Raw genomic sequence first — 20,063 nt, 5'->3', positions numbered from 1 at the left:
CTGACGTCAGCGCGCGAGGGCGGCGTCTAAGTACTCCAGCGACGTCATTCCGGCGATCACGACGATGGACGGGAGCCACAGACAATGCCTACCGATGTTCAGGGGTACTGCTGACGAAAACTTTCTGGATCCAGTCTGACGCCTGGGGATATTCTAAGTTAAGGAATCTAACACTAACTAATGTTTCTAACAAATATATCGTTACCAAAGGTAAGTAACTTGTGCTTCTGGAGACTTGTCCAGTGATAATGCATCAGTACCTTACTATCTTGCAGGTTTCTGATCCGAAGCAGTTGGAATCAGTGGCAGATAGTTGGGTGGTGAAGGTGGTGAAAAGGATAGGTCACAAGGGGCAGAGGCAGTCTCTGTTCAATTTTGAGAGTTTATCCTAAGTGAATGCTGTTGAACATAATTTTGTTTGTTTTGCCTACCTACTGCCCATAGGACCATCCTATTATTCCTCATTCTGGTGTGCAACAAGGAGAAAGTGTCCTTGTAGACTGATGTTTACTTAAAGGACTGAGTTCTAGAGTCTTCAGAACCGTTTCTTCCACTCATAAACTTGCAATGTTGCACATTTGAGTATGTAATGATCCCCAACTACAGCACCAAAGGAAATAATGGGATAATACCTTATACCTTAGCTTGTACCTTTTCTAGGTTTTGTAAATAGCAGGTATTGCTATCATGAATTTAATGATATTAAGGGCCCAATTACGAGTACGGTGCCACCATGGAGGGCCTGCCAGCAGTATTCTTACTGTGGCGGGGACCGCGGGCATCCAGGATCCTGGGGCAGTGGCGCAGCGGGCAGGAGCACAAATATGCTGATGGTGTCACTGCTGCACTGCTGAACATATTCTGAGTTGCCTTTCGACCACCCTTTTCATGTAATAAGCCTTCACTTCGTTTTTTTCAAACCAGAATATTGAATTTCCTTATACAGTTCAGTTTCTTTTTTCCCCTGTTTGACCTTTCAGGTGGAAGGAGCTGCTTTTTATTTTTTCTACAACAGAGCTCAGAAAATCCTCTTTTGGTATGAGATTTGTGAGAAACGCCGATTGAGCATTTACACTCCACAATGGGTAAAAATCTGTCTGTGAAACAGCATGTTTCATTGACAATGTCTGTATCTTCGCTAAAATCAGTAAAATGTGTTAAAAAAGATATGAAATATTTTGCTGAAGAGAGTCTTCAGAATGCTGGTAGTTTCTTCCTACAGGGAAGGTTTGATTTCTTCCTCTAAAAGGGAACTTTACATCTATATACATTATAGATTTAGAGTCCAAAAAGGGTACCAGAGGCTCACCAGACCTTCAGACAGGAACCTTTTAAATCTATGACTAACGAGATTCCATTCACATTACCATCCAGTGCAAAGAACAGAGGCACCTTCTTTCTGAACTACAAGAGCATTGACTTAGTTGGCGCCAAGATTTCCTTCATTCTCACTGACCTCACCTTTCTGATGCCAACTGCAACACCGAAGACCTTTTCATTGTCTTAGACACATGCACAGTGAGTGACCAATTCCAGTGGCATATTTACAAGTCCTCAACGTCACCAGAGCATCACATTTTTGGATGCTCCGCTGGCGCAGAGCCATTTCCCATATTTACAAGGTGGGACTAAACCACTTTGCGTACCTTAATGCAACCTTGTAAATAAGCCATTTTCCGCCACAGTCCTCTGCGGCGCAGGGGCATGCAATGGGTGTTGCTGTGGACGGTCCACCGCAACACCATTGCTTTTTGACGGTGCTCTAGATTTACAAGGCTGAGGCAGCGCCATGGAATACCAGGCGTTAGAATGGCGATACGAGGAGGATTTATTCATTTCTCCTCGTTTTTTGCTCTTTCCATGAGTGCTGCATTCTGCAGCACACATAGAAGTTGCATACCGTTATTATGGGTTGTTTATGTGCAGGATGGTGTCCCTTCCTGCACATAAACAATCGTCTCTGCAGTGCAAGCACCCTTGCAACATGGTGGCATGGTGCCTGTGCTGGTGCGAGGCAACATTTTTTGTGACAGCTCTAGAAGAAACACAGGGGTGCACCATATTCTTGTGAATACAACGCATACCTGCGTTTTTAACATGTCGGAGAATGGTGCTGCACTCCGACATTTTATTGCAAATATGCACCCGTGTTTCATTACAGAGGTACTGAGCACTGGTGAATATTTCTGCAATATCCAAATGTGGCGTCACAAGTTAGTCTGGCAACAGAGAGGACTTTCGGTGTTATAAGCATGAACATCTACATCTATAGGGCTCTGCATTACATCCTTAGAATGTAATACCAGGGAAAATTGGCCACAGACAGTTTCTGGTAAAACTTTAGTATTCTCACCATTTTACTTTGGAATGTAGTTAATTCTGTAGTACACATTGCCAGTTCTTGCAGTTACACAGTAACACATGTTGCTAGCTCTCACATAGTACAGCAATGCATATATTTTTTTAAAATATTTTTATTACAACAAAAACAGCTCCATTACAGTGCACAGTTATCAGCATCAGAAGTTCATTGGCGCGCATAACAGTACAATCAAATAGAAACCCTTACACATGACCCATTTCGGCCCATCCCCGTAGATCAAAACCTTATGTGAGATACTCTGCATGCAGAGGCCCCTGTAATTCCTCGTACCAGACCCCCCCCACACACTATAGAACCCTCCCTGTCCCCTGCTAAGTCCCCCTCCCCCCACTCAGCAAGATATCCATCAGCGTCTCAGGTCACAGGCAGTAGGGCCCGAGTCAACAAACCACATATCTTCTCTTTATGACCCATCTGTCAAGTAAGAGGGAAGAAGCCATAGGTACATATGTCTTTACAACGCGGAGCCAGATTGGGTGTCCATCCACTCCCCTCTATATCGCCTCCATGCCGACCATATTTTCTCCCACTTCTTGGGTCACCCCCGACTGCTGTAGACAACTTTCTCCGCCCTGGCATATATTAACCTAATGCATAATGCACATAACCAGTTTTATAACAGCCCAGTTTGTATACACGTTTCTGTTGTGGCCAAATATGTGATCATTACCAGTTTCCATAATGCTCCATGTATAATGCTTACGGTACCCATGTACACAATAGACGATTTAGCACACATTACCCATCTTCCCCACCTATCCATATTCATTTCACCACACTTGCCTGTTACTTCAGCCCCTAGAGTACAGGTGCATCTTTCCTGTAACTTTCCCACCTACCTGAGAAGGAGCCACAATCATCTGCATGCCTCTAAAGAAGGCAAACCACACAATGCCTACTGTTTTCTGTTACATTTTCCAATCCCCCCCCCCTCCATGTCAACTTCAAGTCAGTAGAAGGCACTATCATTGCAAGAGCAGGCCGGGCATAGTTTGGTGTACCACAAGCTTTGAAACTGTGTGAATTGTGTTTTCTGGTGATAGCTATCCCATCTTCCTCAGGGCTGCAGAGGTCGGAGTTACGCCCCTGTCAATTGGTCTGTAAAAGGTTACCGTGTTAGGGCCACTGGAAGCCTCTCATAACTGGTATCTGTAATGTGTAGAAAACTCTGAGCCGAACATTAGTGTCTTTTGCCGATTTTACCATTTTAAGTTTGTGTTATCATGTAACATATCCGTCTTCTTCTTCCCAGGTTGCACCCTTCCGTCAACTCAGAAAGTCTGCCTCTGCACAGAACCTCCACTCCGGATCAGGGAAGACCGATCGATCCAGTTGTTACCTGCTTGGATCTCTTGAAGATCATGGAGCTAGTGATAGGTATGAGGATAAAGAAAGGCCCTGTGTTGAAAGACCCCTCAGGTACCTATGTGTTGGGCAGTGCGAAGCACAGGAAAGGACATAGAGGAAAACCCCACATAGGTTAATGGGACACTTTTAGCTTCTTTGGAGATCAGAGAAAAGAGACGGATTGGGAAAGAGAAACATTAAGATCGAGATAGTGACCCACCCTTTATTTTTTGCATTATCACAGGAATCGAACAAACACCTTAGAGTGAGTCCCGGGGCCTTATGCCAAGTGTCTCTGTAATTACGATGTAGCTGATGCACTCGCTATGAGGCTCTGTGTAACCTGGAGCACAGTATGCCATCCTCTAGCTTTAATTGACCCTAGTTTGGCAAATGACTTGCTGTGTGTCATTCAGCATGGCTCTGTACTATGTATGCCTGGGAGGAACTTTTCTCAGAGTTCTTTCACTCGCTTTTAACCCCCTCTTGCCTTGGAGCACTCAATTGGTCATTTAGAGCTTAATGGACAAGTTGAGCTGCAGCCGACGCCCTATCTTGAATTCCAAGCTTGTTTGGCAGGATTTTTGATAAAAACACTTTAGCTGACATGGTGGGAGCCCTTTAGCCCCCAAAAAAGATCAATGGTGGACCGCCATGCTGTTTTTCAATGAGGAACTCCCTAAGCAATGGTTTTCTTTAAAAAAAAACAATGTCCCATACTTGCTGGGATTTTCTTGTAATCTCTCGTGTGATATCTCAGCATTTTTAATGCATAGAAGAGCCATTTTATTACAGGGGTCCTTTGCACGAAAACAGCTGGGCAGAACAAAACTGTACAGGCTGATCCAAATAGAGATGTCCCAATGATGCGATTCTCTTTGACCAATAGAAGGACAGCTTACTCTGAAGTCACAAACACATCAGTTCCTCCACCTCTGAATGAGGCGTGGAAGCCAGGGGTGGGCAAATGAAGCATGTCAGCTTTTGATAGACAATCCTGATAATACCCAATTTTAAGTGAGGTCAAAAGTCAGACGTCATTGTTAACCAGGACTTAAATTGGATTCCAAAGCTCTGCTGAGAAAGAATTAGCAATAATTTGGTTCTTGGGCATCCTGCTCAGTTGGTGCTGATTTAGGAAGAAGGAGAAGTGGTGGGAGAGTCGGGAGGCTATTCTTTGTGGTGAAATGATTCATGTCATTGGCCGCTTACAGATGTGTGTTAATGATCACTGTTCTTCTTCGGGAACAGGAAAGGTGAACGCCGACCCAGGCGCACTCTGAGTGTGGAAGACATTGGTGCCCCGGACCAGGCGCGTGCAGTCGGACGAATAACTGAAGTCTTCTCAGATGGAACATGCCTCCTAGAGCTAAGGAGACCTGCGAATGGCTCCTTTGGCTTCTGCATCTCCTCAGGGAATGGCCGACCTGACACAGGTATGAGTCTGTGGAGGAACATGCTGTGAGCCTGCCTACATTCTGCTAACATGCCACATTTACAACAAACAGTTCATCTTTACCTGTATCTACAGACAAATGCCATCTTAGGATGTAAGAGTACTGGCCAACAACACATAATATGCGCATACACAGACAAACATTACTTTTGATTGTAAATCCACACGCAACAACGACACATTTTTATGGACATCTACAGGCAAACAGGGCATCTGTACATTCATATAAAGAGTGGAAGAACACCACTGCATAATCCTGTAAACACAAACAGCATATCTGTATACACATTCAACTTCAAATGGCATTTCTGTATGCACATAAGATGGCAAACATGGCTCACCTACATATAAAGGCAAACAGCACCCCTAAACTTACATACAGAGGCAAGCAGTACCTTCACATGCACGGAAACAGGCAGACACAACGCTCCTGCTGTTCGTGCAGTGGCAATACAGCATATCTGGATGTATGTAGAGACTAACATGGGGACATCTTCATGTGCAGTAAAGTGTGTTCATGCTCATAGACAAGCTCCATACATCTGTAACTAAACACACATTCACACACTTAGAGCAACGTTTCTTAACTCACATACACAGTAAAACAAAGACCTTTCTTGTGCATGTAAATTCAGGTAAAGTGCATCTTTGCATGTACATGTACAGGAAAATTAAGTACTTCTGTTATGTATACATCAACACATGCACAGGACATCTGTATGAGCATACACAAGATGGATGGCACTTCTGCATTTATATATGATGGTAACCACCATATCCACGTCTATATATTGAGACAACACACATTTTTCTAGTCTTCCCTACCAGGCAGCACAAGCTGTCAGGTTGCAAAAGAACTTTTTTATACTTCCCTAAAACTCACAGTGGGCTAACGGCCTACCGATTGCTTACCACTGATTAGCTTTATTGTAACTCTTATGTGCTTGGCTCATATTCAATGGCTCGCCTTCCTCTTCTTGTATTTGTCTTTCCTCTGTAGCATAGCTTCTTTACCAGCCTTTTGATTGGCTGACTTGTATTCTTGCACTGCTCACTGTTAGGGAACTATCTCTTTCTTTTCATGTAAACACTCTATGAAAGTGCATGTGCTTTCCAGCTCTCCCCTTCTTGACATTCACCCCTGCCATATACCCATCCTCTGTGCTCGATGTTGCTCTGGCCCTTGCGTGCTTCTTCCCCTGCCCCCTTTGTTGCTCTCTTCCCTGAGTGCTGCATTCCCCCTCCTACTGTCACCTGGCTTTATTTTTATTTTACACCACCCAGTCCCTGATGCTTTCCCCGCTCTCCTTCACCAACTCCCCCATTACCAACGTGGTCGTTTTTAGGTCTCGCCTACGCAGCCCGCATGTGCTGCTTAGGAGGACCTTTAGCCATCGCTCTGCTCTTTTTGGAAGCACATACTAGTGCTTGTGGCGGCACCCACCTTGCGGAAGTGAGCAGGGGCGCACCACATGCACGAGTATGTGCTTCCAAAAAGAGAAACTGCGCATGTGCGTACGCACCACATCCCGGGAAGGTTTTAGACATTCATTGAGAGGTTTGTTGCCCCCTGATGCCCTCTGGTGGTAGTTTCATGAATTACAACTTGCTGTTTTTCTTGTTGTGGCGTGCGAGGGCAAACATTAACTAAAAAAAAATATAACCTGGTCTAGAGTGCTCTCATGAATGCAAAGCGAGACCTCCGTTGCCAAGAAGGACTATTTTAGAAATGCATCTTTCAGCGATGCTCAATCTGTGGGCACTGAGTCGAAGTCTGCTTTAGGAAACAGCAGCTCATGGGGCAGGCGTGCCTGGTTTCCTTTCGAAGAACTTAAGAAGTGCAGCATTAACCAGACAAATCTGAAAATGCTTTTTATTAACCACAAAGGTGCGTGTAATATCCATTGTGTACAGAGCACAAATATAACGGCAGCCCTGGAAACCTCCAGTGTCCCCCACCAGTCTTAAACCGGGTCCTTGGAGCCTACATTCTCATGCATCGTGGGGCACCCATCACAGATGCAACGGATACAAAATTAGTGACAACCATGTTAAGCACAGCGCACATCAATCAGCACCCAGCACTCATACTTCCCTATAAAAACCTGCACCTCTCACATATTCTTGGCACACTCCGACACTCAACAGTACTGTGCACACCCGCATATTTGGCATTCCTGCTGCCATATTCAGAATAACTCCTCTTAATCAGCAAAAAACCCACACACCACCACCTCTTACACTGGGCACAGTCTCCACACCCGGCACAGGTCAGGCATGTTACGACCACAATACTGGCACAATCTTCAAAACAGTATAGACACTGGGCACAAATCCCACCCACATTTAGCAAAATTTAGATCAATAAAAGCACACACTCAAAACAGCGCAATAAGAGTACCATAACCCTCATCATCACATACTCTGAACATTGCATCTCCTTCAAACTTGTACACGGTGCCACTTCGAGAGTAGGGCAACACTAGGCAGAGGCTATGGTGGCACTGTGGAGACTCAGTGTGTTCTTCCCAGCACTTAGGGTGGCCAGTTATCACTCTTCCTAGGGTAGCCTACATCTGTGCAGCAGCCATGTGAGTTTACCCTTCATCCGGGAAAAACCTAGCATGCTCGACACAGCATATGCGTACAAAGCACACTGCTTACTCACCACACTGTCACACCCATCCACTTGACACTCCCACACTTTCTGAAAATACCACACCCACCTTTTATGAGTGTACTTTTCGATATTACTTTTTCAGTCACAAATTCACAGTTTAATTTTCACAGCTTTTGACATTTTCTTTTTCATTTATTTGCAATATTGTTTTCTCTACTTTTTGTTTTTCCCTCTTCATAGTTTGCCTAATATATGGATGAATCTGTGATGTTTGTCCTCTTTTCTCTTAAAGGAAAACCCATCTTTACAACATATACATACCAAACAGTTTTTCTTGTTAGCAAATCTCTTTGGAATCCCAGGAAAGGCTTGTGTAGTCAAGAGATGGGCGCGGTCAGGACCACACACAATCGGAGGTGGAACAAAGGGATCACATGCAGACTACCCCAAGCCGAACTCAACAGTCCGGTGAAGAATCTGTGGTCTGGTTTAGTGAGGACCTCAGATTCTCAACGCAGATAAAACAAGCACTGGCATAGCCACTAGGTCTCGCCTTTGGGACCTTATAAGTATTTAATTATGCAGCACAATATCCTAGGGTGCAACATAAACTGTTGCATGGCTAAACACTTATAATGTCCCAAAGGCGAGACCTATTGGCTATGCCAAATCTTGTTATGTAGCTGTAGCAGATAGCAGATAGCTGTCAGCTCTTTCGCCTTACAAAAAAAACAAGTTTGCGCCACTCCAATGACCTTTTTTTGAAATGTACCGCTCCATCTAAGATCTGTAACTTATAAAATGGCACCGGTGTAATTTATTAGGCACGCACATGCATTTGCTTGCATTATGGCACATTCATACTACATCCGCTCAAAGGTAGGGGGCCCATGATTTCATTGTAGTTAGAGACCGAAGTACACAATTTACTCAATAGAAAAGGTTCTCTACCTGTTTGGCTCTATGAGTGCAAAAATTCACGGATTATAAAAACATAACCAGTGCATGGAGGGCTAATAGTGAAGCCACAACAGGGGGAAGAAGATTATCAAAAAAAGGCTTTTATTTTAATTTAATAATATGATGCATAAACATTATTTCAGTGTAAATATCCTAACACATCCCACAGCACATTCACTCAAATCTCAAGCATACCTTCCCATATACTTGCATTCTCACACGCCTAACAATATCAGACGTTCACTCAAATACAATCAATATGTACATAGATGAAGACCCCCTATTTGAATCCAAGTTTGCATGTGAGGCCTAACAAAGAAATACAGACGTGCCCCAAGAAGAGAAGCACAAATCAAAATAGACAAATCAATAACAATCAATGACACAATAGGGTAATAAACATAGACAAATTTTCATAAATTGTTAAACATTCTTGAAGAACAAATAAGGGGATTTTTTTCTGTCACAAAATATTCCAAAAGTGGAATCCAGCTCCGACGCGCGTTTTGGTGTTGACTCCCAATATGGACGTCACCTTCCTCAGGGCACAAGAATCAGCTAAACAAAAACAGTGGGATGTAAAGAGGAGCGCTTAATGAGTAGATGAGAGGTGCTGGTCGAGATGCACAAACGCTGGGCCATATGTCAGATGCGGTCGTTCAAATGGGCCATTCTAATGTCGGGTCTGCAGTAGACGCCAATGTTGAAGAGTGGAAAGCACAGCAGGGTAGCAGCCGGGTACGTATGGTCACAAGCAGTTTGTGGGGATAAAGACTGCCGAATCGTAGGTTGGAATCGGTGACTCAAATAAAGGGTCACTGGTGAAGTAGTCAACTGTATCCCTCAATAAGAAAAGGGATTCCTAGCGGCAGAATTTCAATCTAAGCAAAAGGCAGCCCACCCCATCGGAGATGGTGCGATAGGAACTAGAAAACGTATAGCCAGCTCCACAATCGAATTGCTGGATATCGTGTCAGGAAAGCGGCATGATGGTCGAACTGATATGAAAGCTCCGCAAGTCCTACATTCATACTACATAACAAGTGCACACTTACGAAATGGGTCAGCCACCAGTTTCGGCTGCATCATCACACATTTGTATTTTTCCTTTTTTTTATTTGGTCAGATTCTGCACAGTGTCGGCATAAAATGCTTTTTGCCAATACTATACATCACTAACACACCAAATAGCATTGCCGAAGCCAAAGGGTTCCCAACGGAGAGGATTTTTAGATTTGCCTGTGCTTGTTGTATATGTGAGTCATTTACTGTGGGTTTCTGGATTCTTATGGTCTGCATTATTGTGCAGTCTAGTAGTTGGATCTGCAATTGTCCTCATCTGCCACTATTCTTTTTTTTCATTCTTGGATGTTGGCCAGTACAGTGGGTATAGTCATCCCCCTATAATGTATGATGTACACACACAATGCCTCAGTGTGGGTTGGGAAGCACAATCCAGTGATCCAGGTCTCAGTTTGTCAAAACTGCACCATAAAGTGCCTCAAAAGGATAAACCCAAGGGCCCTGATTGATCAGTCCTTTGCGTTGTCCGCTGCAAGGACAAGTCAAAGGCTTTGGTAATATTCACAAACCCACACAAGGGGCGATTTCTTCTGCTTTGTGTGGCTTTGTAAAGAAATATAACACAACGCAACTACTTTTGCTGTGTTATGTTATAGGGGCATGAGCGGGAGTAAGCAGGGTACTGAGCAGAATGAGCTTCAAGTACAGAGACTTGAACGAACCAGCAAAGTAGAGGGAAGGCTAGACGATTTCTGTACCCGGATAATCGAGCTTGACCCAGTACAAGTATGTTTTTGGTATTCATATCAAAGGGTGTAGAGAGGTCACAATGGGCGACAGTGGAATAGAGCTGGCAGTAGGGGACAGGCGATGGGAATGTTTAGAAGTCCTTGAGAGCTTCAGTCCGTGAGAGCATTATGTAGAAATTGAATTTCTTATTGTTGATCATTTCTAGATCAGTCTTTGAAAGGTTTAAGAAAATAAAGGGTGAGAGAGCAGTGGAAGTGTTTGAAAGTGATAGCAGAAGGCCTTTTTCTGTATGGGGGTGATACTGATGATTTAGGAGCACAGGTGGCTTGGCCTGTTGTAGAGTTGGCTAGGATAAGGGAGTGTTGTGGTTGGAGGGGGTTTGAATCAGTGGGGAAAACAAAAGACTGGTGATGGGGGCGATTGAAGAGTTCTAATCACTTGAATCTCGGTTTAGAAACCCTTAGTGCTGTCATTTTCAGTGAAAGCAATTACACAACGAGCAGTGTGACTGGTCGAAGAAGCGATCACCGGTACTCAACAACTTGTGAAGCACTGCAGGAAGAAGTGAGTTATCTAGTGGTAGGAAGCCTTAGCAAAATTATTGTTATCACAAATCATAGTGTATCATAAGTTGCTGAAGAACAAGTTACTTACTTGCGGTAATGCCTTATCTGGTAGAGATTAACTAGCCACAGATTCCGTACCTTAGAATACCCTCAGGTGTCAGACTGGATGTGGAAGCTTTTCAAGCAGTACCCCTGCATGCCGGTATGTGGCATCATTCAGGTTGGTGGCATCCTCACCAGTAATGACTTGCGTGGTACCTATATAAGCGTACCCTTGGTGCGCTATTGTCAGTTATTTTTTTTACTTTCCCATGCCAGGAGCGCAGAGCCATGATGAGAACTGACCACTGGTATGGAAAAGACGAAGGCCCTAAAAAGGGTGTCCCTTACACCTTAACCGGTTAGCAGAGCTAGGAGAATGGGAGGGTCTGGAAGGAATCTGCAGCTAGATAGTCTGTATCAGATAAGGCATTCCCAAAGGTAAGTAACTTGTTAATCTGAAAGAGACTTATAGCCACAGATTCCTTACCTTAGAATAGATGTCCAAGTAATACCTCCCCAGAGGTGGGTCTGCAAACCCAATTAGACCAAAAAGTCCTGCAGGACCGAACGGGTGAAGCGCCGTTCATGGCAGACCTGTATGTCCAGGCCGTAATGTTTTGGGAATGTGTGCAGTGATGCCCACATCTCTGGCTGACAGATGTCCAGTAGAGGAACGCCATGCACTAATGCAGTGGTCACAGCCTTGGCTCTGGTAGAGGGAGCTCCCAAGCCCTAAGGGGGTTGTTTCTTTCCCAGTGTGTAGCAGATGTTTATGCACAGGACGATCCATCGCAAGATGGTTTGCTTCAGCACAGCATTCCCTTTTTTGGCTCTGACCTAGCCCATGACGTGATGATAACCCACCCAGAACTCTTTGTGCAATCAGGGTCGACTGATAACGCTCTTTTTGGGTCAAGGTGGTGAAGGTAAACAGACTAATGATCTGGCCAACATGGAAGGGAGTGACAATCTTCAGAAGGAAAGAGGGCATGTGTCTGGAGGGCCAGTTTATCTGGCTGAAAGGAGGTTGAAGAGGTTGCGCAGAGAGGGCCTGCAATTCACTGACTCTTCTGGCCGATGCAATGGCCACTGAAAAGGCAGATTTAATGGCCAGTAACCAAAGAGGAAATTGTGCAAAGGTTTGAATGGCGCATACATCGGGAAGGTGAAAACAAGGTTGAGGTCCCACTGAGGCATGATAAATGGGGTGAGGGTAAACGTGCTCCAGACCTTTAAGGAACCTGGCTACAACAGGGTATTTGAAAAGAAAAGGTTGGTCCAGCAACCATAGGAATACAAAGAAAGCAGAAAGATACTCTTCGACAGTGGCAATAGCAGAGCCCTGCTGGGCCAAAGATAGGGCAAACAAAAGAACCTTGGATAAAGGTGCAGAAAGAGATTAAACGCTGTGGGAGCACACCATGACACAAACTTTTGCAGCCAGAATCTTTTCTGGATTCACATGCTGTGCACTATTTCACCATTTAGTGGTTGGGTCTGACATTCCCCTCTGTGATAGTAGTCCTTCTTCTCTCTCTCCCAGATGGTCACCTCAGCCCAGGAGTGATGCATCTGTCACTACCTTTAGATCTGGTTGGGGAAGGGAGAGTGGTCTGCCACTGACCCAATCGCGGTTGGTTAGCCACCACTGTAGTTCTGTGCAGTCCCTCCAATATCTGAACCATGTCAGAGAGATTTCCTTAATGCTGCTCATACTGGTCCTTCAGGTCCCACTGCAGAGCCTGCATATGCCAGCGGGCATATGTCACCAACAGGATGAAGGGCCATGAGACCCAACAGCCTCAGAGTCAGTCTCAGTGAAAGCCAGGATAGAGGCTGAAACATTGGAATCATAGCTTGAATGTCCTGGACTCGCTATTGGGGGAAGATTGGCTCAAAACTGTAAACTGTCCAGAATAGCTCAGAAGAAAGGGAGCGCCTGATAGGTAGTCAGGTGCAACTTTGGCACGTTGATAGTGAACCCAAGTGAGTGCAGGAGGTTCACCATAGTCTAAATATGGGTGACAACTGCCTTGGGCAAGCCCACGTTCAACAGCCAGTGGGCGAGGTAGGGTAAGTCTGAAATCCTTGACCTCCTCAGATGATCTGTGACCACTGCCATCACCTTGGTGAACACCCAAGGGGTGCTGGTAAGACCGAAAGGTAGCACATCAAACTGAAAGTGCTTGTGACCCATCGTGTAGCACAGATAGCATCCGTGGGCCGGCATGGCGGGGATGTGGAAATATGGGTCCTGCAAGTTCAACGCTACTATCCAGTCTCCCAGGTCTAGGGCAAATAAAACTTGGGCGAGCGTGAGCATTTTGAACCTCTCCTTTTTCAAGAGGTTGAGGAGTCGCGTACCCAGGATAGGACAAATTCCTCTGTTCTTCTTTGGCACCAGAAATTACCAGGAATAACAGCCATAACCCACTTCTAAAGCAGGCCCTGTATCTCTGACTCCGTTGGCCAAGAGAACCAGCACGTTGAAAGAGCAAAGAGAGATGGTCCTCCATCAGCTGATCATAAGTAGGTGACATGACTGGTGTGGGCGTCACAAATGGGAGTGAGTAACCACTTTGGACTATCTGGATTACCCAACGATCTGATGTTACTGGCCTCCAGTAGGGGAGGTGATGGCATATCCTTTCTCCCCACTGGATGCCCATGATGGTCTGATGGCATCCTAAATAGACTTTGAGGCAACAGCTACCCGGAGGGGGTGGTGAACTGATCTAACAGCTGGCTGCCTATTCCACGTGGTCTATGGGACCCGTGCCCTAGGCCACAAAAAGGCTGGGAAGCCTACTGGCCATGGTGGCAGGGAGGGTATGTGTTAGATCTGGGGGTCTCTAGTTGGCAGAGGTGAGTACCTTAGACCAAGTAGGGACCCTTGCTTCTAGTCAGGGTGAAGGAATACCCATAGTAGACAACCTCCGCTCTCCCTCTAGGTAGCTTGGCGCGAGCAGGCAGGCTTATCCCCAAGGCAATGTGTATAATAATTGCACTTAACACAACAATAATCCCCAATCCACCACAAACTGAGACCACACAGGTAAGTATATTTTATAAAAATATAACTTTATCTAGTTGCAGGCAGTAAAAAGCAGTAATACACGATAATCACTTCTTCAGGTAAAGGTTGCACTTAATCTTAATGGTTGCATGTATGTAGGAAGTCTCTTAATAAAAGATAGTCTCAAGTCTCTTGTCTCAGTATTAGAAATAATACCTTGAACTCATCTCACATCAGCTCTATAAAAATGAGCAAAATCAAGCAATGCCAGCGTGTAGTTTAACTGTTAAAATCAGCCCCTTACTCTATTTGGTCCACACTACGCGAGCGCGGCTCACCACTAGCTCTGGGTGCACCGTGCCGGTGAAATCGATCTTGACCTCAGCTCCAGGCGCTCTCAGCGAGCCCCACCGTGATCCTTGCGCCTTCGCGCCGACAAGGTAAGCTTGCCCTTGGTCCCGGCCGGTCCCGGCAGCCCTCCGCCCGCTCTCTGGTCTTCGGGGAGCAGCGGGGAGCTGACGCGGCGCTGACGCGCGGGGACTCAGGCCAGGGACAGGGATCGCTCACCCGGAATCCCTCGGCGGGGTCGGGTCAGTCCTTCTCCGGCTTCGGCGGTGTTCACACGGCCCTACAGAGGTCCCGAGGACGGGGACCAATTCGGTCGCGGCGTTGGGAACGAGCCTTTGGACACACCCGGGAGTCAGCCAATGGCAGTGCGGCTCCCGGGAAGGCTTGCGATGACGCTCCGTCCATCAGCCAACCACAGCACGGCAAGTCGATGACGCTGCAGCACACGGGCCAATCCCGTCGCGGCGTCGGTGAGGGGGCTCGGCTCCTTCAGCCAATGGGAGCGCGGCGGCTCCGATCTTCGCCGCTGCAGCTCCCGTTCACGAGCGGCAACTTCTAGGGATTATCCTGGCCCCGGGCAGCGGCGGTGAACCGTCGGCAAAGGGTGTTTGAGGGCGCAGGTCACGAATAGACCGCCCTCTCGGCCTCTCAACCACTTTGGAGCAGATTTCACGAGGGGAGGCACCACAAACCCCCGACCCTCGCTGGGAATGTGCCGATGAGCACACCGGTCCCTTCCTCCCGCTCCGCAGTCGAGTACCACGCGTTCCAGGTCACAACAGCCCGATCTTGCAGCTGCTTTTGGCAAAGCTTTAGGAACCTTTAACCCTGGGTTCCCAACAGGAGGCCAGCTCTTCTCAGGCCCTTGGAGATTCAAGTTGCAGACACAGCACACAGCAAAGTCTTGGCAGTTTCAAGCAGGCAGTATCACAGCACACAGCAAAGTCCCTTTCTCCTCCTCAGCTTTCAGTTGCAACAGCAGAACAGGTCAGCCCTTAGAGCACACAGCAAGGCAATCTTCCTCTTGTTCTCCAGCAGTCCTTCTTCCAGCAGAGGTTCCTTCTTGATTGTAGAATCTTAGAATCTAATCTCTGTAGTCAGGGCTCCTTCTCTTATACCCCTAAAAGTCTTTGAAGTCCTTTGAAGTCTTTTTGTGCAAGGGGGCCCTGAGCCCGGTCTAAACCAGTTCTGGGTGTTGCTGGAGCGCTGGGTGTTTCTGGTTTCCTTCTCCTGTCAGCATCAGGGTCAGAGGTGACAGTTGGCCGGCAGGAGGGGGAGCCAGCATGGTGGTCAGGCAGGCACAGCCCTTCACTATCAGGCGCTATCTCCTCCCGCCTCCCTGGCAGCAGAGGCTGCCTTTCATCCACGGGTTGACTCCGACCCCCTCCCTCCGGGGGCTCTGCAGCCCCTGTCACCCTCAGACCAGACAGGCAATCCACAAACAGGCCCAGGCACACAGAAAGGTTTAGACAAGAGAACAGCCACTTTCTAAAAGTGCTATTCTCAAACACAGGATTTAAAAACAACCTTCACTAAAAGATGTGTTATTAAATTCTGAGTTCAGGGATAACTTTCACTTATGTCCCATCTTGTTCCTATGAGAAGATAGGCTGGGATCCATTGGGACCCGCCTCCCCCATGTTATTCTATGGAGCAAGATAGCCTTACAGCAGTGAGCGCACAAAATGGCTGCTGCCCACTACCAGGGCATGTGACCTGCACTAGTACATGCTCTACCTGCCCCCTACACTGCACCCTGCCCAGGGGGGTACCCTGAGCCTTCCATAGGGGTGACTGATGTGCACAGACTGGGAAGGGGTAGGCCCAGCCAGTGGAGACACTGGCTAGGGGGACAGGGCAGTCCACTGACTGCACACAGGCCCTGCGCTGGCAGGCCTGAGACACCATTTTAGGGCTACTCATGTGGGTGGCGCAATCTGCGCTGCAGGCCCACTAGTAGCATCCGTCATCACCAGCCCTGGCACACACAGTGCACTTTACTAGGGACTTCATGGTGATACAAATATGCCAATCAGGTATATTCAATCAATATGACAATTTACAGAGGGAGCACTTACACTCTGGTACTGATCAGCAGTGGCAGAGTGTCCAAAACATCTAAATCAGCAAAAACGAAATCCAGCACAGCATCAAAATACATGAGTCAGAGGCAAAAAGATGGGGGGAAAACCACGCCAAAGGTGTCAGGTCTAACACGTGTCCCCTCCAGCTGAAAGTGGGGAGAACTACCCAACCTCTTGGGAGTCCTCATCACTAAGGCGGAAGAATCTGGACAGACCATCAGCATTGGCGTGCTCTGTACCAGGGCGGTGCTCCACCCTAAAGTCCATCCCCTGTAGGGAAATGGACCACCTCAACAGTTTTGGATTCTCACCCCTCATCTGCATTAACCATCTGAGGGGCCTGTGGTCGGTCTGAACACGGAAGTGAGTCCCAAACAGGTAGGGCCTCAGCTTCTTCAGAGCCCAGACCACAGCGAAAGCTTCTCTTTCAATGGCACTCCATTTCTGTTCCCTGGGGATTAGCCTCCGGCTAATGAAAGCCACTGGTTGGTCTCCGCCCTCATCATTGATCTGTGAGAGTACTGCTCCCACGCCTTGCTCTGAAGCGTCAGTTTGCACAATGAACTCACTGGAAAAGTCAGGTGCCTTAAGCACCGGTGCTGTGCACATGGCAGCTTTGAGGGTGTCAAAAGCAGTTTGACAGGCCTCAGTCCAATTCACTTTCCTGGGCTGATTTCTAGATGTCAGCTCTGTCAAAGGGGCCACAATGGTGCCATAACCTTTGACAAACCGTCTGTAATACCCGGTGAGACCTAGAAAGGCTCTCACCTCAGTCTGAGTCTTGGGGGGCTCCCAAGCCAGAATGGTATCAATCTTTGCCTGTAGGGGCGCCACCTGGCCGCTCCCTACCTGGTGTCCCAAGTACACCACAGATCCCTGCCCTATCTGGCATTTACTGGCCTTGATAGTGAGGCCTGCCTTCTGCAGAGCCTTCAACACTTCAGTGAGGTGTTGCAGGTGTTCCTCCCAAGTGGAGCTGAACACAGCAATGTCATCCAGGTAGGCTGCGCTGAATTGCTCCAGCCCCGCCAACACCTGGTTGACCAATCTCTGAAATGTGGCGGGGGCATTTTTCAACCCAAAGGGCATGACACGGAACTGGAAGTGCCCCTCTGGCGTTGAAAATGCTGACCTCTCCTTTGCCCCCTCAGTTAAGGCAATCTGCCAGTACCCTGAAGTCAAATCAAAAGTGCTCAGGTACTGGGCAGCTCCCAACAGATCCACCAGCTCATCAGCTCTGGGGATGGGGTGCGCGTCAGTCTTGGTGACCGCATTGAGCCCACGGTAGTCCATGCAGAACCGAAGTTCTGGGGTGCCACCGGGGGTAGCAGCTTTCTTAGGCACTAAGACCACTGGGCTAGCCCAGGGGCTGCTGGAGGGCTCAATAACCCCTAGTGCCAACATCTTGGAAACTTCTTCCTTGATGCTAGCTGACCTTGTCAGCCACCCTGTAAAACTTCTGTTTCACAGGTAGACTGTTTCCAGTGTCCACATCGTGGACGCACCATTTGGTGACACCTGGGGTCAGGGAGAACAGGGGGGCGAACTGACCCAAGACTTGGCGACAGTCCTTCTGCTGCTCTGGGGTCAGGGTGGGGGAGAGGACCACACCATCCACTGACCCATCTTGCTCCTTGACTGCCAGGAGGTCAGGGAGAGGATCACTATCCTCCTCCCCTCCAGCATCTGTAGCCATGAGCATAGTCACTTCTGACCTCTCAAAGTGGGGTTTGAGGCGGTTCACATGTAGCACTCTCAGGGGCTGCCTGGGAGTCTTCAGGTTAACCAAATAGGTAACCTCGCTCTTGCGCTCCACCACCTCATATGGCCCAGGCCACTTGTCACGGAGCGCAAAAGGCTCCACTGGCGCCATCACCCACACTTTCTGACCAGGGTGGAATTCAACCAGAGAAGTGTTCTGGTCATACCATCTCTTCATTTCCTCCTGGCTAGCCTCCAGGTTCTCTTGAGCGAGCTTCCTGAAGCGCTTGGTCTGGTTGCGAATGGCCAGCACATAGCTGAACACATCCTGAGGGGTTTTCCCACGGGATTTCTCCCACCCCTCCTTCACCAGAGTGAGAGGCCCTCTGACAGGGTGGCCATACAGCAACTCAAAGGGACTGAACCCTAAGGATTTCTGAGGCACCTCCCTGTAGGCAACCAACAGGCATGGTAACAAGACGTCCCATTTCCGCCTCATGGGCTCTTCCAGGCCCATAATCATGCCCTTCAATGTGCGGTTGAATCTTTCAACCAACCCATTTCCTTGAGGGTGGTAAGGAGTGGTGAATTTGTATGTCACCCCACACTCATCCCACAGGGACTTCATATACCTAGAAATTAAGTTTGTCCCCCTGTCTGAGACCACCTCCCTGGGGAACCCCACACGGGAAAAGATCCCCATCAGGGCACGGCCCACCACTGGGGCTGTGACTGTCCTGAGCGGGATGGCTTCCGGGTACCGAGTGGCATGGTCCACCAAGACCAGGATAAACCTGTTGCCTAGGGCTATCTTGGGGTCCAAGGGCCCCACAATGTCAATGCCCACCCGCTCAAAAGGGGTGCTCACCACAAGAAAGGGTTGGAGGGGTGCCACGCACTTCCCTCCGCTCTTGCCACTGGCCTGACAAGTTTGGCAAGATTTACAAAAGGCAGAGACGTGCTTCTTCATCTGGGGCCAGTAGAAATGGGTAACAAGTCTGTGATAGGTCTTGTCTTGCCCCAGATGTCCTGCGAGAGGCACGTCATGAGCCAGACCCAGTAGGAAGTTCCTGAAGCGCTCCGGTACTACCAGCACACGGGCTGCACCGGGCTCAGCGAACTTAGGCTCACTATAAAGTAAGTCATCCTCCCAGTAGATCAAATGCTCCTTGGACCCCAGGCCTGCTGCCTGGTCTGCAGCCTGCTGCTGCACACCAATGAGAGAAGGGCACTCCTTCTGAGCCTGGCAGAATTCCTCCCTGGAGGGACCACCCTCTTGCTGCCACTGGGACAGCTCAGGCAATTCCTCCAGTTCGGCCACCTGCTCCCCTTTAGGTTCCAGGGCATCCCCCTCAGGGTCTGCTTCCTCCTGGACCGTGGGAACGGTGGGGGCTGGTTTCCCGCGCCCTCTACCCCTTCCTCTCTTGGCAGGTTCCTGGGCCATTGTTCCAGGCTCCAATTCTGCTAGACCGCCCTCTCTGGCTGTCATTGCACGGGTGGACACACAGATCCACGCAGGCAAACCCAACATCTCCAAGTGAGTCCGGTGCTCCACCTCTTTCCATGGGGAGCTCTCCAGGTCATTACCTAATAGACAATCTACAGGCAAGGCATCACTTACAACAATTTCCAAAATACCGGAGACTCCTCCCCATTCAAATGAAACATTTGCCAACTTGCAGTAGCGCACTGAACTGTCAGATGCCACCACAGGCCGGAGTACCTTGGGAACAATTTGCTCTTCAGACACCCACCGACACCTGACAG

At 48.0% G+C, this 20,063-nt stretch overlaps 1 protein-coding gene across 1 annotated transcript in view; it reads left to right on the top strand.

The window, feature by feature from the left end:
* KIAA1614 (KIAA1614 ortholog) overlaps window positions 1-20,063 on the top strand; it is a 377,026-nt gene that overhangs the window by 347,799 nt on the left and 9,164 nt on the right. Inside the window, exons 8-9 of the mRNA XM_078643502.1 lie at window positions 3,636-3,760; window positions 4,982-5,166. Of these exons, the coding sequence (XP_078499628.1) occupies window positions 3,636-3,760; window positions 4,982-5,166 (310 nt within the window). The remainder of the gene's footprint in view (window positions 1-3,635; window positions 3,761-4,981; window positions 5,167-20,063) is intronic.

The sequence above is a fragment of the Lissotriton helveticus genome, chromosome 1_1 (genome assembly GCF_964261635.1).
Source record: "Lissotriton helveticus chromosome 1_1, aLisHel1.1, whole genome shotgun sequence".
NCBI classification, from domain to species: domain Eukaryota; kingdom Metazoa; phylum Chordata; class Amphibia; order Caudata; family Salamandridae; genus Lissotriton; species Lissotriton helveticus.
This window is presented reverse-complemented; position numbering and strand designations above follow the sequence as displayed.